General features: G+C 35.9%; 1 protein-coding gene across 2 annotated transcripts in view; it reads right to left on the bottom strand.

Annotated features, from left to right (window-relative positions):
• Window positions 1-748: 748 nt before the first annotated feature.
• Smg6 (Smg6 nonsense mediated mRNA decay factor) overlaps window positions 749-27,360 on the bottom strand; it is a 96,274-nt gene continuing 69,662 nt past the window's right edge. For both annotated transcript variants that reach the window (XM_088183697.1, XM_088183698.1), the window contains 4 exons: window positions 13,155-13,311; window positions 5,333-5,575; window positions 5,062-5,246; window positions 749-1,995 (listed from right to left, as the gene is read on the bottom strand). In XM_088183697.1, coding sequence (XP_088039823.1) covers window positions 5,080-5,246; window positions 5,333-5,575; window positions 13,155-13,311 — 567 coding nt within the window. In that variant the 3' untranslated portion in view covers window positions 749-1,995; window positions 5,062-5,079. The remainder of the gene's footprint in view (window positions 1,996-5,061; window positions 5,247-5,332; window positions 5,576-13,154; window positions 13,312-27,360) is intronic.

Genomic DNA, 27,360 nt, shown 5'->3' with positions numbered 1-27,360 from the left:
TGAATACATGCAATTCGGATCACATGCTTTCTTGCCAAAGATGGAATCAAAAATGGTTCAATAGTTATCTACAGCTATAACACGAAGTCTACTGAACTGCAAGAATATTTCGCTAAAATTAAATTTAAAGATTTATTATTTGTAATATTTTCGATCCACACTGTAGCACCTCAGTCCCCCGCGGTTGGTTAACAGCAACGGACTAAGAACAAGTAATTAGAACGAGTAACCTGTAATACACCTGATGGTCGATAACGCACGTACATCTTACAACGAGAACCACGAGAAAAGACGCGTAAAGATACGTTGAATAATTTCGCGACTCCAGTGCCATTTCCTTACTTTTTTTTATTACGAATACAAAATCAATATGGATTTTTTCGGGTTATTTATGCATACTTTTTATAATGCACAACTTCCTCAAGACAAGTTCGTTACCCCAATAGAACCAATGGCCGATGGTCAGTTACCCCAATTATCAGATTTCGCGGGACGCTAACCTTCAACCATAAAAATTATTCAACATAATTAAAAATTCGTGTATATAACAAACAAGTTTAAGGCGAAATTCCCATGACGCTGTTAATTTCCAACGCGTATAACTGTAACTCTTTGAATGGAATAATTAACAAAAATGTTTACACAGGCGCGATAGAATCGCTAAAATATATAATTACAAGATAAAAAAGTTTGGATATCGCTGACGCGATCGGAGAGGAAAATGATCTCTAATAAATAAAACGAAGCATAATTTCCAATTACATTTATTATAATATTAATATTTAAGAGTGTATGATTCGTATATAATCAATTTTAAGTATTACAATTTTCCAATAGATTGGATATCATTATGTAGGATTGGATATCAGGTTTATCTCATTCTTCATATCACCAAATTCATTACTACACATTATCAATGATGAAACTACAAAATTGATTATCAAAGTAACAATCATATTTACAAACACGTTAATCTATATAATAAAATTTAAAAAAACTCCCATCAACTAAGGCAAAGGTTTAACGAAAATGGGAAATACGTAACATATTTAGTAATCTGCTTGATTTACGTTCAATATATACATATTCATTTACTTCATAGAAAAGCGAAAAATCACAGACACTAGATATAGTTAATCATTACATTTTTTTTATTTTTTTATATATAAATTGTTTTAAAAATCGTATGTATTCCAAGACACTGATTGCCACACAAATAATTATAAATCACGCTGCTTTAACACTAGAATGGAAAAAACTACTGCAACACATTCGTCGTTTGATTTGTTTAAAAAATGTACATTACTGATTAAAAAAAAAATAATCGACGAATAACTAACATATCACAATACTAGCTCGATCTAGAGTTTAATACATTATCAAAAATCTTTGAAATACAACATAAAAAATAAATCATAAAATATAGATGAACTTTGATAAATCTTAAAAAAACGCACAATATTTAATTGAAAAATATATTCTTCTTGGAAAGTTCATAATAATATTTTATATATGTATACATTTAATATTAAGATTAATTCACAATAGTCAATAAGTCGTCTGCTTCGAAATATGTAAGTCGTTTTACCCATTGCGCCATTTTTGCGAAAACCATGTGATTTAATAATAACAACAACAATGTAATATAAAAAATCGCAAAAGTGGTTGCAAGATGATACATCACGAGTTTATTCGCGTAGAAATTGTAAAAAATATATAGTATAAGCAGATATGCATTTTACGCCAAATCAAATCAAAATAACGGGATGATAGTGGGAAAAATAGAGAGCTTCGGCGGCATGCGTGTATTTACTAAGATTGAGGTTACTGTGGTATATTTTATATTGTGTGTAAGGGCCCGATGTTAACCCTTTCGCTAATAAAAAATCGAACGCTCGCGGGAGCTTGCTGGTGTGGAGAACCGGTCTCCTTTGCTGATGTCCATATTACGGAAGCGATGTCTCGTGATGACTCGAATTCTTCAGTGTCAATCATCTGCAATAAAAGCGAGAAGCTGCTCAATAAATTGTTATAATAATCGGCAAACATATTTTATGTCGCGTAATTTAAATTTGTAGGCAGTCAGACGTTCCGCTAGATAATTGAGAGTCAAGATATAAATACACAAAATCAATATATTATTTCGATTGAAAGCATGCGTTCCGGTGCAAACAAGTTTAAACTTATTAATAAAACACTACCTTGTATGTAAAGGAAAGTACAAATAAATAATTAAAATGAATAAACTTTTAAGTATTTCTTAACTAAATAAATTATAAATTTAATCTAGCTAAACTTAGTTTGTATGTCCCCAGTATGCTACAAATTTTTAGATCATCGCATTATTAAGGCAACACTTAAACCAATAAATATAAAATGTAAAAGTCGATGAAATCAATTTATCGTTTAATGAGATTATTGATGATTAAATAACTCGTTCAATTTTTTTTATACAAATATTGGCTCCACAGCGCAAACTAACACTCAAAGTTAGTAGCACTAGTATGCTGCTATAGAATTACAATCCAGCGGTTGATTGTAAAGGCGTTAACCAAATAAAATAATGTGTAAAAATTTAAACTACTCTTTTTTAAGATATTTCTTCTGTCTGAACAACAACAAAAACCGTATAAAATGTATTATATGTATAATCCCAAATAAAAACAATAAAAACTCTAAAACCAACCAACCCTAAAAACACAGTTAAGAATTATTTCTTATTTTTATGTATAGCTACAGCCCGATTTGTGCCCTTTTTTTGCAAAATTTATTTTCTTATTCAAATACTATGTATTATATATTAACAGCCAAAGCCTTACAACATAATAGCAGACAAACTAAATAATAAAAAAAGAAAAAACACTAATGGCCGAAATTCCAGAAATTATTCATATTTACGATTTAATATTGTGCAACTGTGGAATTTCACAGTGGCTGGTATTACTTTTTATCACTTTTAAATCAATACAATTTTTATATTTTAAGTCTGTCTAAGGTAATTTAATATAATTTTTTAGCATACTGAGTTGTAGTTTTTTTGCAACGGTTATAAATAAAACTTCGAACTGATTTAAAGTATAATGCCTATACTACATTCTCTGGAAGTTGGCCAAGGTTGGCCAAGGATGGAGAATATAGTGGGTTACTTCGGTCGGGTTCGGTTATGCCCGCTCTAAAATCTCTTGGAAGTTGTCCGAAGTTACCGAGAACGGGAGGTAAAGTGGAGGTAATTCAGTCGACTTGGCCAACTTCGAGCGCTTCCGAACATTGTCGGCAAACGGACCGAAGTCAGAGCTGCTCTTTCGAGCGCGAGCGGTGAGATACTTTCCCTTTCGCTCTCCCGCGTGTTAAGTGACGAGAGTGAGAGAGATAATGATATGGTGTTTCGCAAACTGAGATAGAACGAGTAACTCGGTTCAATTTCAGTATGCGCGTAGGCGTCCTATGGTTAACACGCATATCGAGCGCTGCATCGTAGTCACGTGGTCAAGTTATAATACCACATGCTTATCGGAGACTTCAACAGACTCTTACTGACATCTTTGAATATTTTAGGGCACCAAAAGGGATTAATTCTATTTTTGATAGTATATTTTTCTAACAGATATCGTTATTATATTTTTTTCATATAAAATTAAATAATTAAAAAATAATCAGTGATACTTGATTTTGTTATAAAAAATCGAATATCCTATTTATTATGTATTTTTCTAGATCGGTTTATATAAATGTCATACCATAACGAATTCTTATTTAGAATCGATGGCGACAAATTCTAGGATAGTCACAGATGTGGTGTTCGTATTCTGAAGTATCATTTTTATCCCTTATGGCATTTTACAAAATCCGACAAAGATTTTGCGTAAATTGAATATTTACGACCGAAAAGTTTCCACTGATATTATATTGTTGAGTGCCCACACAAACTTTTATAATTATCAGTAGCGTAATTTTAATAATATGACAATTTAAAAATTTCGATTCCGTCTGGACGGCATATGAAATTTGCGACAGTGTGGTCGTTTACTCGAAGTCGTAGGTCTCGGCCGACTTCAGTTGTAACTTCGGTTCGGACAACTTCCAGAGAGTGTAGTGCAGGCATAACACTTTTTTTGAATCAAAATAAATGGTATTGATACTTTTTATTGTATTTTTTTATTATAACCTATTATTATGTGTGTATGAATCTGTATTCATTATTTTGTGATTCTTTATAAGAAATATATTTGATTATTTTGTCATTAGTAGTAAATAACGATTATTTAGAAGCTCCAATCCGCATGTTAAATCGCCAAATATGAGTTAAAAGACCGCCCTAAGCATCGCGTTTAGCTTTAAAAATCAGTTATTTAATCGTCTGTATAACAATAAGTCAGTAATAATTTAGTAAAATAAAATTATCACAAACCGCAGTGAATAATATAAAATAAAACGAAACTGGTTTTGTAAAAAATAGAATATTCGAAGGCCCACAACTCATCGGCGAAAGAATAATCTTCTTGTCAACCGACCTCAGTCAGCAAATCAGACTTTTGCAAAATGGACAAATACAATAACGAAACTATCGCGAGAAGTAGCAACCAACTACAACTGCTTCCGCGATTAACAATTTAATCATAAATTATGCAGCAATACATTACATTTGTTTTTTCATGTTCGACGATTAAACATCAAGTCATCAAATCTCATTTTGTCTATTTTTGAGTTAAGAACAATTGAGAAGCGAATCATATTGATTAGAGCGGCTTCAAATCTCAATTCAGGCTGTCTTTGATAAGAAGTGATTTGAGATGAAAAATCCTAAAAACTAAAATGTACTGGCAGATGAAAATATGATAATTCAACAACAAACATCGTCTATGGTAAAGTGTTAACGGTTACAATACAACTTATTAGTATAAGAAATTAATCTATATAAACCCAATAGTCAATTGAATAATTTTAATACATAAATGTTTATGCTACTTTGATGGTTATAAGAGATTTATTTATCATTTGTAACAAATTAAAGTAGCATTATTTGATGCAGTGATACATTTTTTCAAGAAAAGACAAACTCACCTGGGCAATTATGGTCGTTCACTCTATGGCTGCCCAATGCATGAACGCGAGTAAATCTCTGACAGGAAGATCTCTAGCCAGTGCCTTTACGCGCAAGTTTCTATCGTCTGTCAGCAAAACAACTTCTCTGACAAGTCTCTTGACTCCATCGGCGCCGACTTCCGCTTGATCGTTTCCAGTAGAACCTAAAAATACAACATGCATATTAAAAACGTGTCTTGATACACAATACATAGGTGAAAATGAATTTTCCTATAAAAAAAATACTAACCATCGGCGTCTTGCTGTTGGCCGCCCATTTTGCACAAGCTCAACGACGCAGCCAGAATCCTGTCGTCGTTTGTGAGGGTGGCGTCGTTATCCTGCTCGGCGGTGAAAGTCGCTCCGCCCAGGAGGTTTCCACGTGTCGTGGCGAACTTCAAGGTGGGTCTCCTCACGTGTAGCACATCCAGTGCCTTCTGAGCGGCTTCGCCTACGCGCGCGGCACGTGTCAGACCCTCCAGCTCGGACACAACTGCGAAAAAGAAATAAATAAACATTAAACAGCGTATTGGATACTCATGCAGAAGAAAACGTGTCAGTGATATTCGAAATATTACGATGTTATTACTACTAGGGCAAGAGAGCGATCCGCTTCGAGTTAAAACACATTGCCGCCCTTTGATGATGACACGCTTCAGCGATCGCGATGTGTATCGAATTTGAATCAAAGGCAGTGAAAAAGTGGCACACAAACAGAAATAAACATTGGATTTGATGCGATTCGGTCGCAAAATTAAAATGGCATACAAAATATATTGTTATATTTAATTATTATATGATTAACGCGCGTTAGCGATTTTATTATCGGTAAGTTCAAAAATCGTTCTTGTCCTTAGCGACGAATCATTATGGTGCCAATATTGTTGACTCTTGTCGTTCATGTGCATCACCAATAAAAAATATATAAGAAAGTCGTCCAGATCTGCTTGACTCAACTGATATTTTACTATATTGCTTCTGAAACTGTGTCAGCATTCTCAAGACTTTCTAAGTACGTCATTAATAATTTTCTTCCCTTACAAACATTGCAAAATGCTCCTTTGGTCTGGCATCTCCTCGTATGTTTTGTGTTGTGGGTTTTGTTGAAAAACGGTTGAAGGGTTTTGTTGCGCAAAAAAGAATTGCCATGATTCTGAATCGATGTAATTACCGTGGCACCTAAATGAATATATATATAGACAAAGGTTCTTCAGAATACGCCGATCTATAATTGGTACGACCCTAAAGGTAGATGGTCGAAGTTTCATTGAAGATAATGATGCGTCCGTGCCGAATCAGAGAAGTCTTCCATTACCGCCGATGCCGAAAATTATGTTTGCGTTAAATATTGCACGCGCACGCTATTCGCTCTTCCAGTGTGAACTATGCCGTAGTGTAGGCAGTGATCGTTATCACTTTATATTATGTGGCGTTCTCGGTCCCGTCGAGAGGGCATAACGACTACAAAAACCAGTAAGATATTCTACGATCAAGACGTTCGAATATATCAGAGTGCGGCGGCGGCAGATCGATATCACCGCTGGAACAATAACGACCGCGTCCGTTTTACGACAATGAATGCATAAACTCTCAACCAAATGGTTCCAGTCTCGAATTCCAACCGGAATCTGGTTCATTTCATATTTTCGCACAAACAGTCACGATTAACTGTATATATTAGACTATTTTCTTTAATAATAAGGTAAATAACATATGCCAGATATTGGATATACTGGTATTGGATCGAGTCTTTTTTCAAAAGACCAAAATAAAAACCACAGAAAAGTTGATGAAAGAGTAGAATACAAAAACTAAAGATTGTCTCAAGATTTTTCAATATAAATTTTTCAGAAAATATTTTTTAAAAATTTATCAAAAATATCTGATAATATTGTTGATAAACAAGCACTGTCTAGCTGCTCCTGTTTCGAAAAAATGTGATGCTACAGGGACAAATAAATCAGAGTAGAAAGTCTTGTGGTTATTCGAACAATGATCTGACATTTAAATTTAATTATATATAATTTGGAATCAAAATCATCAATATAGTGACTAATATTTTTTTTTTTTTATTACCATATAATAAAACCAATATTACCAATGTCAATGTTAAAAAAATTATACAGGTTTCAATATATATTTAAGTATAAAACTAGAATAAGCATTTACTATGCACATATTCATAGTCATCTAACATACAGTAGACCCCCCAATAACACGGTAAATTAGATGCACGTTACTCTATGTGTAAGCGAGCCAAAAAGATGATATCTCACCACACACTCCTGATTCGAACGTACATATTGCAAAAAAATGTGAGTATTTTCTAGTCCCCCAATTATACGCACCCAAATAGCGTGTTATTGGGGAGTCTACTATATATGTCTTGCGTTTGGGGACTGTGCTGTAAAAAAAGTGTTAAATTTGCCTTTTGATGCTCACACGAAAGATATATATGAAAACTAAAAAAAGCCTATAACAATTCTAGTAAAATATTAATTAATAACGGTAACCAAAAAAATGCTAGTGAAAAAAATTATTATAAATACTAAATTTAAATTTAGAAAGCAGCTACATAATTATTAAATTGGATCACTTATGATTTACACATCCCTCAATCATTTTCTGTGAAGTTTAGCACAAATTCTTTGAAATATATTGCATTTAAAACCATTAATAATTTCCCAAAATCAACTAGGAATAATAGCAAAGAAATTAAAAAATATTTTTTTAATGAAGTCATGCAACTTTAATCAAATAAATTTAAGTTAATAAATAATACATATATCATATTACTATATAATTGTTATTTTGACTTTCATTTACCGTGCTTCTTATTTATCTTATTTGTTTCTTCTTAAATTTACTAATAAATATTTTAAGTGTACTTATTATATTTTTTTTAATATAATTTTAATGTTTCAAATTGTAATGCCTGCACTACACTCTCTGGAAGTTGGCCAAGGTTGGCCAACGGAAGGAGAATATAGTGTGTTACTTCGGGGTTACTTCGTCGAATTCGGTCCTGCCCGCTCTAAAATCTTTCGGAAGTTGTCCGAGGTTACCGAGAACAGTGGGTAAAGTGGGGGTAATTCAGTCGACTTGGCCAGCTTCGAGAGCTTCCAAACATTGTCGGCAAACGGACCGAAGTCAAAGGAACCGAAATCGGAGCTGCACATTTGGCACATTTTTCGATCGCGCGCAAATATGCCAACTGTACGTGACAGAAGCCGCCGTCCGGACGTCATTCACGACGTCCGGATGCCTGCCTTGTTGCAGTAGAAGATTTACAAAAAAAAAATAAGGTTTTATTTACAACTTTCATTATTAGTCGATATAGTTGAGTTGAAGAGAAACATAAAGTTGCCAAAATCCGATACATCGGATTTTGATACTTCAGAGAGAATTGTCTAATCCGATCATTGAATAAAAATTAATACTTTTCAATGTGTATTTGCTTCAAAGAAAAACGACATTTTTTATTATGTAATACGCCGATGTTTAGATAATAATCCCAAAAGGTTTGGCTACAAAATGGTTAAATAATATAACTGAAACAAAAATTAAATTTTTAAAAATGCACTGAAACTTATTATTTTACACATATATTTTGCTCAGCTGATATAGTTCATTATTCGATTTTTATACCTTATATGTACGACCAAGATTTATTTGAATCAATTATTACGATATTCGTACGTGAGATTAGGAAAATCTAGGAAAACCTAATCCATTATGATCGATCGAAGTTACGACTATATAATAATCACTAATATAATAATCTTCAGAAATTTAACAAATAAAATAAAAATTAAATACTTTTTAAATCCTAATGTAGATTAAGTTAAAATGTATATAAGATACTTTGATTATCTTCCCAATTGATTATTTTCATGAGTGAATTTAGTATGTCTGACTCTGTATCCATAAGAAGTCGAATTCAACAAACTTGAATGGCTTTTTGAAGCCTTAGAATAATGGTTTACATGAAAATATATACTGTCGATATTTACATCAAAAGACCACAAACAATTTCAAGTGACTTCGTCAAAGTGGCAGCGTTCAATCTTCGTCGAATAATGTGCGCATAAGACAGTGCAGCACAAAGCGATGCCAGGGCATCTGACAGGCGATGTGGCGATGACATGCGATACCCAGCTGCGAAACATATGAGAGAATGGCAACAGGAACAAAAGTCCGACGGGAAACACTTCTATTCCTCGCGCTAGACGCCCACGGGCGAAAACCGTTGACGCCACTTCCAATGGATGGCCTCCATAAATTTCCCAGCACAAGGACCTGAGAGGGGGCCCTTCGAGAGAAAGAGCAAATCGCTCCTTCATTACGCGATCGACTCGCGATTTTTACTTTCGAGCGTCAGTAAACCTACATACCTGTGTATGCATGTGTTTACACAAATGCGCACTCAATAAGCTTATCCTCTGTGGAGCATTATTACCAAAGTGCTATTTGCGGTCGGTACGAGGCGCAAACAAAGTGTGAGAAAGCAAACACTTCCCCGGGCGGCTGCGGGCGTTCGAGACAAAGGTTACACTCACAAATTAATATGGCAAATACACATGAACTTAAAGCGTTTTGTGCTTAATTCGAGACAGAGAAAAGTTGCGTTTCCCCCGAGGACTAGTATCGAATTTCGCGATCCTGCAAACGAATATGCCGCTAATTGGATAGTAATGAAATGGGCAAAAATTATCAAGCAATCTGAATAATATCAATAAATTATATAGTATCAATCGAGGCAATTAAATTAAAGGCTGACTATCTACCGTGGTACAGAAATTACGACTGCCCATTACGGCTACTGCACTATCATTCAATGGCTATTAGGGAGTATAACCTATGGGCGATTCTACCTAAGATGTAAGTAATGTAATTGCCCATTGGCGGCTGCTTACATAGGGTGGTAAAATATAGGAAAGATTTCAAACAAAATAACATTTGTTTTAACAGGATCAATAGATAAGTATGTCTAAATAATTTAATTAGAAATATGTTCAAACTTATAATGAATTTAGAGAAAGTAATAGTAATGCTCTATTACACAAAGAAATAAAAGTATATTCATCATATATTTCCAAACATGGTCACTTTCAGCCATAAAGCGATGTTTATGTAGCTAAATATTTTGTCTCAAGTCAAAAGTAACCCACAATAAGACGTTACAATATTTAATATTATTTTAAGTTTCTTCACAAGTTATTTTTAAATAATCAAAACAATATTTGTAATAATTATGATGTATTAAAATGGTAAATTCCCTATTTTATTTATAAATTAATACATTTATTTTACCAAATCAAAACACTGAAATAGTGAACGACATTTTTTACTTTTATTTTGTATTTCTTCACGATAAATGTTTATTTTGTCTTCAAAAGCCAATAATTTATTTACCATTTGCGAAATGATTTTATTTTCAGCCTGTAAACTACGATTGAGATCGCTAATTTTTCTGTAAGTCGCACAGAGACACCACCATCCATAATCTTCAGTTCTCTGTAAATTTTATTGTTCACTTGTAAAAACAAAATAATTTCTTGCCATAAAAAAATCATTCCAGCCATTTTCCTCTGCTTAGCAATCGCACCGAAGTATGTAAAAGAACATCGTTATAATTACTGTCCATTTCTTCCAAAAGATTTTTGAATTTCCTCTGGTTCAGTTCTTGTGTTCGGATATAATTCACTATATTTATGACGGTTTTCATCACAGCGTCTACTTCGCCGATATAAATACGTGCTGACAAATTTTCTTGGTGTAATATGCAGTGAAATGATAAAAAGTTTGGTAAATTGTATTTATTCTTTAATAACGAAATAAATCTCTTTTTAGATCCAATCATGAAAGGAAATCCATCGGTGCATACACAATTTTCCAGAAAAATTACAATATCGAGATAATCTGTGCTTTTGATTTGATTCTTCATAGAAAGAAATTTCAAAACATTTTAATAAATTAAATTCTGTCATCTCAATATTACGCTCCACAGCAGAAACAATTTCTTCGATGCTCACTGTACGACGTCTTTGCGGATACGTATTATCAATTGGTGAGAAAGCGATCCATGATTATTTAAATAATTCGCTCGGATGGACGTTTATATCGACCGTAAAATGAACGTAACGTACGGTACGTTTCGCGAACTGAACCACGATTTCGAAAAAAATATGCACAATTTGCAAGCGTTATTCTGGCGTAAGTCTATTCATGGTGAAATGGCAAACCATACTGAGCACAAATCAGCTGCCACCTGTAAAATTTGCTGTCGCTGGAAAAACTGGTGCCAATTCGAAAAACAAACACCCTTTATATTGTTGTAGTTGCAATGACTTGGAAACAATTCCAGAGGTTTGAAAATATTTAGACACATAAACACATAAAAGCTTGCCGGGCCGCATGCGGCCCGCGAGCCACAGGTTGAGTATCGATAATGAGTGTCTCTTCCCATTGAGTGCAATGGGGTAACTTACGCGATAATATGCATCTGTTTTAGCAATTGTAATCATTTTAGTACGCTCTCAAAAAAAAAAAATGCACGTCTTTTCCTTTGTGATCAGCGTGTATCGTGTAAGTGCCTGCGAAATTTAGCTGGAGCCAAAGAACTGTATGGAACGTTGGACCTCGCCCAATTCTGAAGTGTATATAAGTTAGAACACGACTGTATTTCAATCATGAATATACTTCATTCACACTTCAGTCAGAACTACCACTTCGCTTTTGACTTCAATGATTCATAGGGATTGAAAATTGTTTGGGATCCTGAGTTCGAATTCTACTATATTCTTCTCGTATTGTGGTATTGTGTGCTAAAATTGAATAATAAACGAGTCATTTGTAAAGGTCACACTACAATATAAAACAATGTTCCCATGAGTAAGCTGCAATGTACATTAGTCCATCAAATTAATCTGATAGTGGTACCCGGACGTCTTAGGAGCCATAAGGATAACGGCACGCACGTATGTACGCAAATTTCAATAAAGTACACGCGCAAACAGCGCATAGACAACGGTAAAATGGGGACTGCTGCTAACACAGCCGGTGTCGTCGAAACGACCTGGGCGACATGAAGATGTGATGTAGTTCAAGAGGCGCAGAAGGATAATGTAACGTCGCCGGCTCTCAGGTCCCAGAGTGCATTAAGATAAGTTTAGATGCGACATCGGATCTAAACATGTCTCGCGCGCTATTGGAATCTAAACGAAAGCGCGCGACACGGCGGGCGGTTTTCCGCCGCTGGATCGGCGAAAGGCATTAACATCGCGAGGGGACATTGTTTGAAAGATTCAAGAGGGACTCGGTCGTACACTACACGACACGGTCATATTGTGCGAGCGCATCCTGGATACCGCGCACGCCCGAGACCCGCCGAGAGATTAGGATGACTGAGTACACACAGCCGACGTTGTATGCAAACGAGCGGCCACAATTCTAAAACGTCGTCGCGCCTCCATTAGTGTGCAAAGGAGCGTGTCCAATTGGCCAGTTTGTCGTGAGAAATATTAGACAGCCGCGGCGTAATTGATTCTTTTCAGAATGTGCACACGTCAAATGTGCGTAGGTTGAGGCAGGTTGTGATCATCCGCGATAGACTATTTGACGCACAGAGGACCGACTTTTGGACAAGTACTCTAAATTACTGAGATGTTGCTTTCCGGGTAAAACAGATGTTTAATATGGCAACTTCTACATATACCCACCATATATGAGTTATGCTCAGTCGGCGCATTGAAACATGTAAAGTGTTCATTCGTTTCAAACCAATATAACAGCAGCAGAAATTTTCACAAGAATATCGACATCAAGCCTGGACTTGTGATACAAATGATTCATTTCAGTGACTTCTTCGGAACCCATCGATGCAGGCACCCCCACAGAAGTCACCAACAATATCAATAAATATTTGACTTACGTTTAAATAATGTGGATACTATTAAAATATAAGTCTTGAAAAAAGTTATAATTAAAAATTGATTAGTAGCGTGAACAAGTCATTTTTCTAGTTGATAAAAATGAATTTAAAGACGTCGGATATATTTTAATCTGCTTACCGACTAGGGGCACGACCAACGTGTACGGCGTATTTGACTCCGGCGCCAGAATCCTCTGCAGCCTTGGAAGATGGTCTATGAAGCAGTTGGTGTCCGGAACTAGATACCTAGGGCGCACCTCGAGCTCCACGCACACCTGGCCCTGTCGCAGCAGTGTCTGAAAGAAAAATCATCGTCGTTATCAAATTATAAACTCATCCGGCGACAAAAGAAAAACGACGCGAGTTGCGTAAGTGTCGCGTGCAAATCGCATTCCGTCCCACGCGCGCCACCGATCGGCGCGGAGGTCACCCTCCTCATTAAGCACCTCACGGGGACAAGATAATACTCGGAACTCTGGTGGAACCCCACCCACAAATTGTCAGGAGCTCAGTCTGAATAATCAAATACATATAATGGACGCGCGCATAAATAAGCTTCGAAAACATCGCAACGTATAAATAAGTATAATTGTAAACGGCGAGCTCCGCTCGAATGTCGTTCCTTGTTTACGACGTAATGTAAACCCTTTTCAGTAAATTTTATGGGTGTATAGTATCATAGTAATAGCGCTGGACGCACTCAACAATATTGTTGTACATTTAAAATTCATAATAAGATAATTTTAAGAAAAATTAAACGTTAATATTAAAACGAAACAATAAAATCATAGTTGAAGAAAACCGCGAACTCTAAAATAAAAGGTGTTTGATTTCGTAAAGATGAGTAGATACAATACAAGAGATGTTTGATGCAACAAAACTTTGCTAAAATAAACTTGCAGAGATGCAAAATACATCAACCATTTCAAATGGATATCACATCATATTTTTTTTAATTCGACATCCTATATAGTTATTTAGTAGGAAGCAATAATCAATCAAAAATACGGGAAAAACTAAAATAACCATACAAACTTTCGAAAACCATTAGCGTTAATTACCGTAACAGAAACTACATAACCGCACTAAGTACCTTTATTTATTTATGATATTCGACACAACCCTATATACCCCGAATCTTATATCGTCAACCGGAAGAGACCACAATGGTTTCGCTTATAAAGCATACCCGGAATTTTGAATTGGATTTGTTAAACTAAATATAGTTTAAGTTATAGTTTTTTAGGAGGTTGATCCCTCTGCTACGGTGCTTGTAAGATGAAGTCCCTTTCAGGATGTGAACGTCCATGACAGTATGTTGTCCGCAGTCGGGCGGGTGTCTACTAGTCTCTTCCGAATGTCTGCCGAAGTCTGCCAGATGTGTGACTGTCCTCTCCTCGTTGTCCAGGCTTAAGTATTCAGGGCTTGCTCATCAATCTCAATCAACATCATCCAACCAACCGTGGCACTTAGAACAACGAAATAAGTATACGCCTTTAGAAAGTGACGTTTGCTTGATGGATATCTCCGAGGTGAATTGCGTAACGGGAATATTGTGGCCTTACAGTGCTTTTTGTCTTCCAGTGATATATTGTTTACCGTGACCGTTGCGTGACAATGAAATATTCATTCAATGCACCGGAGAATCCTTGCGTGTTATTTATGAGAAACCCTTATTTTTTCTAGTCATAACGAGAACGTTTGTGTTATCGCACTATTGTCTAGTAACTAGACAATAGTGCGATATCATTCATTAATAAGGAAAAATATATAAAATAAGGTCCCGTGTGGTCCCCACAATAGCAATGAACAAAGATAGATATAAACATAATTATATAATAGTTTATCGTTTAGCCCCTTCAACGTTATGCTTCACTGTTGAAAGTGTGATCCGCAGTGACACGAACTTTTTGCCGCTAGCGGATATATACACACCAAAAAATAATTTTTTGGTGTGATATATTTTAAGACATGGAGCTGCGCAAAGTCGTGATCTGCTGCAGTCTTTACACCAGTATTTAGATTATTAGACATATCCGTCGTTTCCATTGAGTTTTGCTAAAATTTTCAACATGCGGATATATCCGTCATACCCACTTTGCAAGTACTTTTGTCATGACGGATATATACGACATATACACTTAAGGGGTTAAAAATGCAATGTATTTAATTAATTATATAGGAAAAATGTTTTTTAACTCCCGCCATATTTCACAACTGCTCTGAAGTGTTTCAGCGCAATCCCTATATTTCTTACGCGTATATTGTTATATTTGCAATGTTTGAAAACGTAAGTGAATAAATAATTTTCACATATTTATAAATAAATTAACAAATTCTTCGTAAAATTTTTCAAGGGATCCTTGAATTTTATTTGTTTGTAATACTTCTTTACATCTTAAGATTCAGTTGATTGAGCTGCACACAAATGTCTATCATACATGACCTATTCCTGGTCTAAAAGGCAAGCTACAAATGCTATCTAACGCTAAACTTTAAAATTTGAGCTTATTCCTAAGCTCAATTACGTTTCCTTTTGAAAGCCATCAAACAAATGATGCACGGCATCCATGTCAATACATAACTGCTTGAGTTACGAGCTTTTTCTTTTACAACATTCGCAACACGGATTATTCGATTCTAAACCTTTTTGAATCATACAATGACCATACAATGAACGCCCTTTGCTTTTGGAGCTCGCTCTTTTACACAAACATGAAATCCTGATTTTCTCTCCAACATCGCAAACGCTCGGTGTTCATTATGAGAGAGAAAATCCTTTGTTTAAATCAGTTAGTTAGATTTTTAAAAACTTTCTGGTCTTTGTATAATAATTTAGTTTTACCCCAATTCGCTTCCTGTAATCCAAGCTATGTGAGAGTTAATTTTAACGTCAATTTAAACGTCATATAAATGATTTGTAGAAAAGCAAAGAAAAATAATTAATTAAAAGAACTTACGAATGTATTACCGTAGGATTTTTTTGTCAAAATAAAATAAATATTCTAACACACATACGTCAGGGATAAAACCGTCTACGCGACTTCTAACGCTCAATTGCCTAAATATCCAAAGCACGCGTTCGGAGAAAAAAAATCTGCATACGAAACACGGGCCGCGCATTCGTATCGTTACCTAATCGACCCAATTATTCATACAATTTGAACGAGCATACGATAATTCAAGCGGCGAAAAATTCCAAAAATGCGGATCCGCTTAACTGTTTTGGCGCACTTGACTATGCGCGCAAATATACGTAAAGTCTTCTAACATAACTAACGGAACGAGCGCGTCAATCCGAAAGCGCTAATTGGCGACGACGAGCTTTGACGCGAGAGCTTCCCGATAACCAAGACCCGACTTCCAGCGAAAGAATAGTACGGATTAATTGATTGCATATCAAAGCGATGTTGGCACGATCCTTAAGCGGAAATTCTAAGGAATGCATCGAGTGACTCAAATTGGTGAAATGACATGTGAGCCACGGAGAAAGGTTAAAATGACGCAACCGCCTCGGTACGCTATGTGCATTATTAAAAGAAATGCGACAAGCGCACGTATATTTGTCTTATAAAGCGCATTATATTGCGGTGACGTTAGAACGCTATTTGCGTATCCATTTTTCAGATAAATATTTGCATATAAATTTATGGGATAATAAAATATGTGAAGAATATAACATTTTATGAATGACTAACGTCTTCCGCGCCCTGATGATATTTTGGTATATTATTTTATAACATTCCATTAATTCTCTTAAATTCAACTACATATAGATCCTTATTAGCATAGTATTGGAGGAAAACAGCATAATATACAGTACTTAAACGCGATCATTCGAACAGACACGCCAACAATTTTAATTTAACCGCTAAATCACATAAATTGTTAATCATCTCCCGATGAAGCAAATCGAGATTTTCTCGTTATCCTTATTGCGCTGTACACATGCTGACTTAATCGAATCTGACGATTATCCCATCAATTTTATTACAAACAATATAAACCCCAGTGCATCGTTATTATTCTATGTATTTCATAACTAAGTCGTAAACCATCAATCCATACTACAACCATATAATATAAAAAATGGAATGCTGTTAAATCGAACTGGCAAACTAATATTAATATTATTAATTCTGAAATCGGTATCATGTTTATTTACAAAATTAAATAATAATTGAATACTTTAACGATCGTTCACACGGCAATAAATTGTAAGTGGCGAATACTTAAAGAGACACTGACGCATGTAAGTGTACGACCGTGTTTACACAAACCTATGGGTTCAAAAAGATAAGAAAAATGTATGGAATTGAGAAGTTCAAATTTATTTTATTATTCTTTAGTTGAATTTATGAATTCCAACAAGATTACCACAGAACAAATTAAACCTAAATATTGGTAGCTCTATTATGCTGTTCATGAATTTTGTTCCAGCAAAACTGTGCAATAAAGCGTAATTAGTTTTGAGGGACTGTCTGACTGGAACGATAATCTAAATTGTGTTCATGGCAACATTTCACTAATGATAACAGAAAATAAATACAAAAAACAACTATTGATACTTTAAATACAAATAAAAGCTGATCCTATTTCAATTTCCGAACTATTTTAACCCCACAAAAAAATTCAACGGCGTTATGCCTGCACTACACTCTCTGGAAGTTGTCCGAACCGAAGTTACAACTGAAGTCGGCCGATACCTACGACTTCGAGTAAGCGACCACACTGTCGCAAATTTCATATGCCGTTCGGACGGCGGCTTCTGTCACGTACAGCCGGCATATTTGCACGCGTTCGAAAAATGTGCCAAATAATCGCAATTTTTAAATTGTCATATTAAAATTACGCTACTGATTATTATAAAAGTTTGTGTGGGCACTCACCAATACAATATCAGTGAAAACTTTTCGGTCGTAAATATTCAATTTACGCAAAATCTTTGTCGGCTTTTGCAAAATGCCATAAGGCATAAAAATGATACTTCAGAATACGAACACCACATGTGTGACTATCCTAGAATTTGTCGCCATCGATTCTAAATAAGAATTCATTATAGTGTAACATTTATATAAACCGATCTAGGAAAATACATAACGATATTGGAAAAGATTTTTTAAGTACCACTAATTACTTTTTAATTATTTAATTTTATATGAAAAAAAAATATAAAAACGATATCTGTTAGAAGAATATATTATCAAAAACATAATTAATCCCTTTTGGTGGCCTAAAATGTTCAAATATGTCAGTAAGAGTCTGTTGAAGTCCCCGATAAGCATGTGGTATTATAACTTGACCACGTGACCACGATGCAGCGCTCGACATGCGTGTTAACCATAGAACGCCTACGCGCATACTGAAATTGAAGCGAGCTACTCGTTCTATCTCAGTTTGCGAACCACCATATCAGTATCTCTCTCACTCTCGTCACTTAACACGCGAGAGAGCGAAAGGGGAAGTATCTCACCGCTCGCGCTCGAAAGAGCAGCTCCGACTTCGGTCCCTTTGACTCTGAAATATGTCGACAACGTTCGGAAGCGCTCGAAGCTGGCCAAGTCGACTGAATTACTCCCACTTTACCTCCCGTTCTCGGAAACCTCGGACAACTTCCGAGAGAATTTTAGAGCGGGCAGAACCAAACTCGACTGAAGTAACCCGCTATATTCTCCGTCCTTGACCAACATTGGCCAACTTCCAGAGAGTGTAGTTCAGGCATTAAATCGCATGATCTTGGCGGCCAGTTAACGTCACCAAAACGTGAAATAATGCTACCTAAGAACTTCACACGCAAAAATTCTAACGTTGTACCCGATGTCTTCTGAACCATACGTCTTTCACGTCAACATCTTCAAATATAATCGGTTATCATGCACCTACAGCGCTCACAATTGACTGTTACAGTCCGACCTTCATCGTTTTCAAAAAAGTAAGGCCCAATGACGCCGCCTGTCCACAATGCGCACCAAACAGTCACTTTTCGAGCACGTCATTTTCATAATGTCATTTATTCTTAGCGATCTGCCTTTTCACTTTAAGCGTATTAAGATCACAATGTAAGAGGAATTTAAATTATACAAATGCTTCTTTTATGGTTTATTTTATGTCGCAATGTCAAGAAGCGATAATTCCCTGGCAGATAATTCAATCTATTCAAGTGTTAAGCGATATAGCTAGATATACAATATGTGTACAGCACAGTGCATTTGTTTATTTATTGTGCCTAATTTGCCTAAAATAAAGGTCATAAATGTAAATAATATTTCGCCTAAAGATAACCCACGTCCGAGTCGCATAGTGCAAATTCCAGAATCCGTCACGAATCAGGCTGTGAGATACTGGGGTTTAGACGTCCAAGTGTGTCACGGTCGGAGTTCGTCGTCCAAATCCAACAGCGTTTGGTAATCGGCTCGCGCGCCACCTCCGGTAATTTATTGCCTCGGGTCCTCGCTATCCGGGAAATTAGCGCATGTGCAATAATAATGCCCGTGCGAACTCGCACAAATGTGGAAATTCAATGTTAGCCCGTCGGCCGTCGCGCGAATAATTTAACACCGTATTATTATGCAATCGCGCACGTTTCGGCGCACAACGAAGATGGTTGTCTTTACAATGAAAGCACGGCGGTCGAGTTCGTTCATCTCGGATTGCAGCAAAATATTTATAACACCAAATATATAAATTTTAACACCGAAATTCGACACGGCAAACGTGTGGTGACTCGGTCATAAAGCAATTGTTTATGGTCAAAAGCCACAAGATCATCACGATTATAACATTCGTAATTATAAAAGAGTTTTAAATTACAATGCTGTTTCGTTGAAAGCTATATATTATAATCGTTATTAAGAACTGAATATTTCATGTAATATTATTTCAGGTACAAGGCAACCGACGGTATGTACACAGCATTTATTGAATTGGTCCGTAAGAAACACTTCTTATGCGTTAAAAACGCCATAAACCAATCCATAAATTTTGCAACACGGTAGTTTAATTGCTAAGTCCGTCAAGCACTTATGTGCATCTTAGGATTATCGGTCATTAAGCATATACCGTTCGGGAACTTCTGTTGTACATATTAATAAATTGAAAGACGGAATAGCATAATCCGTAACGTCTCAGACTAGTAACTCTGAAGTTGCGAGTTCGAGCCCCGGCAGCGGCACTCTAATTTTTTTATAAAAAATGTACTATTATTAAAAAAACGGGTCCCAGCTGTAGTGACATTTAATAATTTATTAATATAGATGTCACTGATTTACAGACTTTCAGTCTGGTGATTAATACTTACTCGTAAGTATTCATTACATCTGATTGTAAGGTTGCAACTGATAATTTAATAAAAATATGTAACAAAATATATATAAATATGTAAATGACAGCACATTAGGATTTGAGAGACAAGTTGCTTTATTGCAACATCACAACTAGTTCAAACCTTTATTGTGGAGAAACACAGTAAGAAAACATACAGATATAATTAGCCGCTACAGCAAAAAATGAGCGAGCACGTATGTACATATATCAGTATTGCGCAAATTTTACGACCCTGTTTCAATCTTTGTGGATATAAAAAATAAACGCATGTATTGCCAGGTTTCTCACATTGTCATGATTTGTATTTTTATCCCTATTGAGAACAATTCCTTCTTTGCTATTGGACTATTGTAAACGATTTACCGAACCCATATTTACAATAAATCCATTTGATCTGTGGCGACTGTCGACCACCATGAATAGTAACGCACAAAAAATGGCAATTGTCTCATTGTTAATGCCCGTAACCAAGAATGTTCACTGTTAATAATGAGACAAACATCATGGCACAAGAGGGATTTCTTTTGACCACACAACACGGGTCGTTAAGAGTATCCCTTTTGTGACTAAACGGTGCGGATGCAATTAATCATCACAACAACAAACCCTTTCCGTAGAATTCGAAAGTCGGAGCAAGCAAAAACTCGCTTCCAAATATGCAACATCCGATTTCTCGAATTCTACGAAGCGACTCCAGCGATTGGCTAGGAGATCGACGCACAAGCGTGATTGGCCAGCAAGGGTGCATCCCCTAAAAGAATATAAGCCCGGACTCCGACGAGGAGACGGCAGTTGATCCGAGTTGATCCGCAGTGGACACAAGACCTTGGCAGAGAGCCCGAGGCAATTAAGCGAGACGCTGAGGCACGAGACAGAGGCCAGAAGCCAGAGAGCGGAATCAGCGGCAAACGACGGCCAGCAGCCTTCCTGAGGAACCAGCTACGCGCCCCCACCTGACACTCCTGACACCTGTCGCATGCAGCTTGAGCCATCCTGAGCATCATCAACTGCACGAACTCCGACATCACGAGAAACGCCACGCCGTATTCGTCCATAACAAACTTGTAATTATAAAATAATAAACTGTCTAATAGGATTCGACCAGGAGTCTCATTGGCCGCGAGGTCAACCGCCCCTAGGGTTACGCTCCCTAAAGATCTAAAGATGAAAATGATGATTTAAAATGTCATTTTTACCTCACTTCAAGTTTGATTAAAAAAAAGCATTGAAAAAATATAATACAGATTTTGAGTATTGCGAATCATAAAAATGTTTAGTTTATGATAGAACCTAGTTAGATAATCGTAGATTGATCAACCTGTCGATTAGGATTGAATGACCCACTTTATCATATATTACAATTATTTAATTAACTATAAAGCACGTGGGTCTTAATCGGTGTTATATAGGGCTGTAGTTATTTAAATAATATTTTAGTAAATGAGACCTACTGTTTTGCATTTAGCAAAGGTTAAAAAAGGCTACTTTAACCAGATGTTGAAACATAATCAGGTATAAATTCTGGAGCAGATCATTTGAAATATCAAATACAGATTTAAACTCAAATCTGTTGTCAGTGTCGTATTATTAGAAATACCATCAGTATTTTTACATTGACTATCATATATTTTTTTAACTAGCTGTTTTAATAGCTGTGCTTAATGTTGTATTTGTATTATATAAAGGAGGGTTTCTTCTAACATTTTTTTAGTCTGTCGTCAGCGGTTGAGTTATACAGAGCCCTTGTGATTTTTATAAAATGTCAGAGAAAAGAGCATATTCGGCATTTTTTACTTTTTGAATTCGATAAAGGCCATAATGCAACATTGGCAACCAAAAACAACTGTGATGTGTACGGCAGAGGCGCTATCGATGTTTGAAACAACGATGGTTTGCTAAATTCAGATTTGGGAATTCATCAACAGCTGATGAATAAAGAGTGGGGCGCTCTTCAACCACCGATAATGGTGTTCTGAATGCCATACTTGAAGCTAATCCCCGTCAAAATACCAGGGACATCGCAACGAAGATGGTATTAATCAATCTACGGTGGTGAGGCATCTGAATCGCATTGGAATGGTTTCCAAATACGACATTTGGGTCCCGCACAACGTGTCACCCGCAAACCTGCTAGACCAAGTTGTCACATGTGTTTCTTTGTGTGCGAGACTAAAGCATGAACCTTTTTTGCATCGACTGGAGACTGGAGATGAAAAATTGGTTGTCTATAACAATAAAATTAGGAAGCGACACTGGGCCAAGCCAGGACAAAGGCAGAACATCATTAAAAAAAATAATGCTTTGTGTTTGGTGGGATATGAAGGGCATTACTTATCACGAGCTATTGCAACCTAACCAAACAATTAATGCTGATAGATATAGTGAACAACTGCAAAAATTAAACTCGGCACTCGTAAAAAAACGACCTGAACTTAGCAATCGCAAGGGTGTCGTCTTTCATCGTGACAATGCGCGGCCTCATTCTGCAATGATGACACAGCATAAATTAAAGGAGCTCAATTGGGATGTTTTAAAGCATCCACATTATTCTCCTGACTTAGCTCCTGCTGATTTTCACTTATTTTTATCTCTACAAAATTATTGAAATGGAAATTTTTTTAATACAACAGATGAGGTGAAAACAGCACTAGATACGTTCTTTGCATCGAAACCTGAAAGTTTTTATTCTTACTGGATCAAAAAGTTGACAGAAAGAGACAGTCATTAGCAATTATGGAAATTATGTAATTGATTGATTTAATTAAGTTTATCTGAAAATATGAACTATTTTCTTAAAAAAATACGACGTTACTTATGCATAAACCTAATATAATACAACACGGTGTCCAAAGTTTTTTGGCACAAAAATGTCATATCGCTTTTGCTTTTAGTCAATACAGTTTTCTAACAATAGATAGATAGGGCCGGGACGCAAAAAGTGAAAACGGTCGCATGGCCCACAGCGAGATGGCAGATTATCCCTGGCCGTGAACATAAATCATTCGCGAATCGCTCTCGATGCCGGCGTCGTAGAGGCATATCGTCGCCGTTCGATCGGCTCGCCTTTCGCTGGGGCGTCTACGTGGGCAGCCGCACCGCCCAGCGGCAGCGGCGGCGGCGGCGCCTATCTGCCACCGAGCATCTCGCCCGTGTATCATCACGCCAATCACACACCAATCAATGCCCCCGATGGCCGGCGGCCTCGAAGCTTCCGTCATTACGCGAGCGCAAAGCCTTCCGAGCTTACGCCAAATGGAAGCCGATCGGCCGTAAATATCGAAGGTGCGAAGTATAAATAAAGGTTAGGAGGAGAGCTGAAGCCTTCGCCCTATATAGCTTTTACGATAGATGTTGTTAGGATTCATAATAAAAATGAAATCATAGACTAAGCTTTCAATGATATAGAGATATGGCTTTGCATTAAGCCAATTATACAATACTAATAAACAGCTATATATACGTAAATATTTTGAGTACCTGGTTTGCTTCTTAACGAGGTGGATAGATGATCATAGATAAAACAATTAAAATAATATATAATAACTGAAATACAATTATAAAAAATAATAAATATCGATTAAACTAAGATTTATACTAAAAAACAGCGAATACATAGATAATTATGAAATAAACCTGTATATATAATGTTAATATACTCTAAGCCTCTTCATTTGTAATGAAAGCAATCATTATCTAGTTAATTGGATATAATCCTATTTATGCAATTATATTTTAATAGAAAGGAGACGTTGCCACTTACTTAAGTATTATAATTAATAAGAGATAAAGTACATCCTCAAAAGAAATTATTATTGGTCATGTTACTGTTTTATTGCTAGGAAACGATCTTCAAATGTATAGACCGACATGGTGGTTAAATCAAGAGTTCTAAATATATGTTAAATGCTATATAAAACGCAATCAATAAACGTTATATGTAGATTCGTTATATTGATAAATTTATAATTTACTCCAATCGAACGTAGTACACAATTTTTTAATGACTTCATCAAATAGTCTCATCTAAAAATATAGAACATAAATCGATATCCATCAGACTAATGAATCAATGGATGAGTCCATTCGAAAATCAGTGTAATAGTAAGTCTTATAAATATCAATTGTGTGTAAATTGATAAACTCAGTCGGAACTAGGAATTTCAATACCGATATTAGGCCAAAAATCGACATTCGAGAACTACCGGTATTACAAAAGTTCTATTTTTTTAAATCAGTACATTTTATTTGTTGAAAACGATATCTCCGTGGCTTAGATGCTTATATTGCTTGAAAGCAGAAGCGGAGAATAGAATAAAGCTCATTGTATGAATGAAAACGATGGACTTCCACCGATTCCTCAAAGTAATGTTAGCCAGAACACTTCCACCGAAATTTTAGCACAGAACTACAACTTCGCTTCCGACATGGAAAAACAAAAGTAGCTGCGCTGAATTGACCGAGACGACCCTTAGAAGCCCGAGCAAAGAAGGCGCTGTCAACCTTCCCATCTGGTCCAACTAAGCATTTACATGAATCGATAAAGTTAAACTCAATCTTCGATACGACTTGAAGACTACTGCTACATTTCAAACTGTCCTAATAGCTGCTTTGTTTTTATCTCATGTTTTTTCATGCTAGTGTTTCTTTCAGTAACAATATAAAATATAATCTTGTTTATGATAACTTGTATTTTAAAAATGTAAAATTTTCATAGCATAAATATCTATAATATATCATATTACAAAGCAAAGTGTAGAACAATGTTTTAAGAGAGATCACGGTATATATAGTTTTGAACGGGACCATCTTATTTTTAGATAGCCTACCCCGTTGTCCCCAACCACCAATTTGGGACGCAAAAATGTCCCGTTTTTAGAAAGAGAGCAACCCACGGTAACAATTATTTTTATCATACGAAAGCACACAAGTCAAACTTTTAGAATCTCAAGACCAAGAAACATCGAACGTTACTGTCAATTATCTAATGAAAGTATTGCCAGAAAATAATTTGACTTCAAAAATCGTGGCATTTTGTAAAGATAATACTAACTGCAATTTTGGCAGATTGACAAGAAGAGGCATCAACCATTACAACAACAACTAAATTTAACTTTCGAAAGAACATTGATAGGAATTGGATGTGGAGCTCACATAATTCACAACGCCATTAAAACTGCCGCAAACTTTGAATTTTGAATATTGTGAAAATTATGTAATGAAGTTGACACAGAATATCAGAAATTGCTAGGCTATAGTAAAAACTAGGTAGTTTGCGCTTATGCCCGCTATTGAAAGAGTTTTGAAATTGTACAAACCATTAAAAAAAATACTTTTTGAATATCGATAAATGAACAAACATATATAGAATTTTTTTGAAAACCCTAACTTTTTTATGCAAGCATAGTCAGCAACGTTCTATCAAACTGTGTTAAAGATCGAGGGTCAGCGTATTTCTGCAATTGAAGCCACGAAGAAAATAAATCAACTTAAGAGACAATTTGGCCTTGAAACAAAGTACCCTACTCCGTTCGTAATTTAAAGGCTGCAGTGGTATTGACAAATAATATATGAAAACTATAGCTGCTGAGTATAAGCAAAGAATATTTGGAGCAGTGGACTATCAAAAATATTTAAATTGGTGAATTTACCAACGTGGGAATAAATTTAAAATATAATGGGGATGTACTGATTGAAAAGAGATGTGTTTATTGTATCCAAGATACAGAAGTATTTTATGAGTATTTACTTATTTCTAACTACAGTGACAGAAAGTAAGTCGTTGGGTGGAATTGTTCAAATACTTCATACGAACTTATTTTGTGTCTACCCGGAACTAATGCACCCGTAATAAGGGTATGTTCTCTTATGAATAAGTTGTGGACGAGCGTAAAAACACAGTAACAATTTGCAGTTCTTAAAGCAATCTTAATTACCAAAGTAAAGTATGGGGGGTCTTCATACACTCGTGCAGTTAAAGCCAATGTTAACCTAACCACAATTATAATAATATAAATTGACAATTGCGTATTACAAACAAAGGGTACGACGGGTTCCCGGGTGCTCCCACCCGCATCCTCAGGTTGTGTATAAGCCCTTACTTATCGGCTCTTTTGCAACCCTTTGCAAGAGAGATAACGACAAACCTTGAAAATACAGAAAATACAAGACCTTGTAAATACAGAAAATCCATACCCTTTTGTGCATTATGATATGCGCAAACAATACGTCATCGGGCGACAGAAAAAGGATTATTGATATTCAACCCTTGCATTATTTGACCGTCGAAATGTGTTCATCTGGAAAATTTCGTTGTTTCAAGGCGTGGACATATTTTGTTGGTTGAATATACAAGCGCAACAATTGATTGACTGGCATTGTTGTGATTCGATGGAGACGTTCCTAATCGTCGGTACAAAGGGTCTGACTCTAGAAGAGCTTAACACAAATGACAGACGAGACAAATCAGGGAGATGACGTTCCAGACGCTCCAGAGACAGTCGTGCGACTAGAAACAACCGAAAACCCGAGAACCCATAGCATCCCACAATCAGACATCAGAAAGTGATGTGATTTTAAACCAAAAAAAATTAAGAAATCGAACCAGGAATTTTGTTATAAGTTTAAATCAACACCAAGCAGTGCTTCAGAAAAATATAAGACCATATTAATTATTTATTTTCACCTAAACATTTCTGTTATTTTCGTTAATAAATAAATGTGCGTTTTCTTGAATAAATAAACCTAAAAAGTAGTAGATGTCCCGTCACGTTAGGTAGTAGAGCAGACCGTAACAACGTCATTGACGCAGATTATTGGTATCTTCAAGCTGCCATAGGAGATGATCAATAGAGATTAGCCCACAGCAAAAACAATGCCATCCACTAATTATTAATTGATTGAATATACTTAGCTAATGATTGACGGCATACAAGGGTCAAATTAGCTGCTGATTATAAAGGTGTTTAAAACGTTCAGGATCTCATATTGTCGACTAACGGCTGTTGGAGCTGGGTCAGCCGAAC

Source organism: Plectrocnemia conspersa, unplaced genomic scaffold (assembly GCF_051122295.1).
Source record: "Plectrocnemia conspersa isolate PC_06_02 unplaced genomic scaffold, ASM5112229v1 ptg000003l, whole genome shotgun sequence".
NCBI classification, from domain to species: domain Eukaryota; kingdom Metazoa; phylum Arthropoda; class Insecta; order Trichoptera; family Polycentropodidae; genus Plectrocnemia; species Plectrocnemia conspersa.
This window is presented reverse-complemented; position numbering and strand designations above follow the sequence as displayed.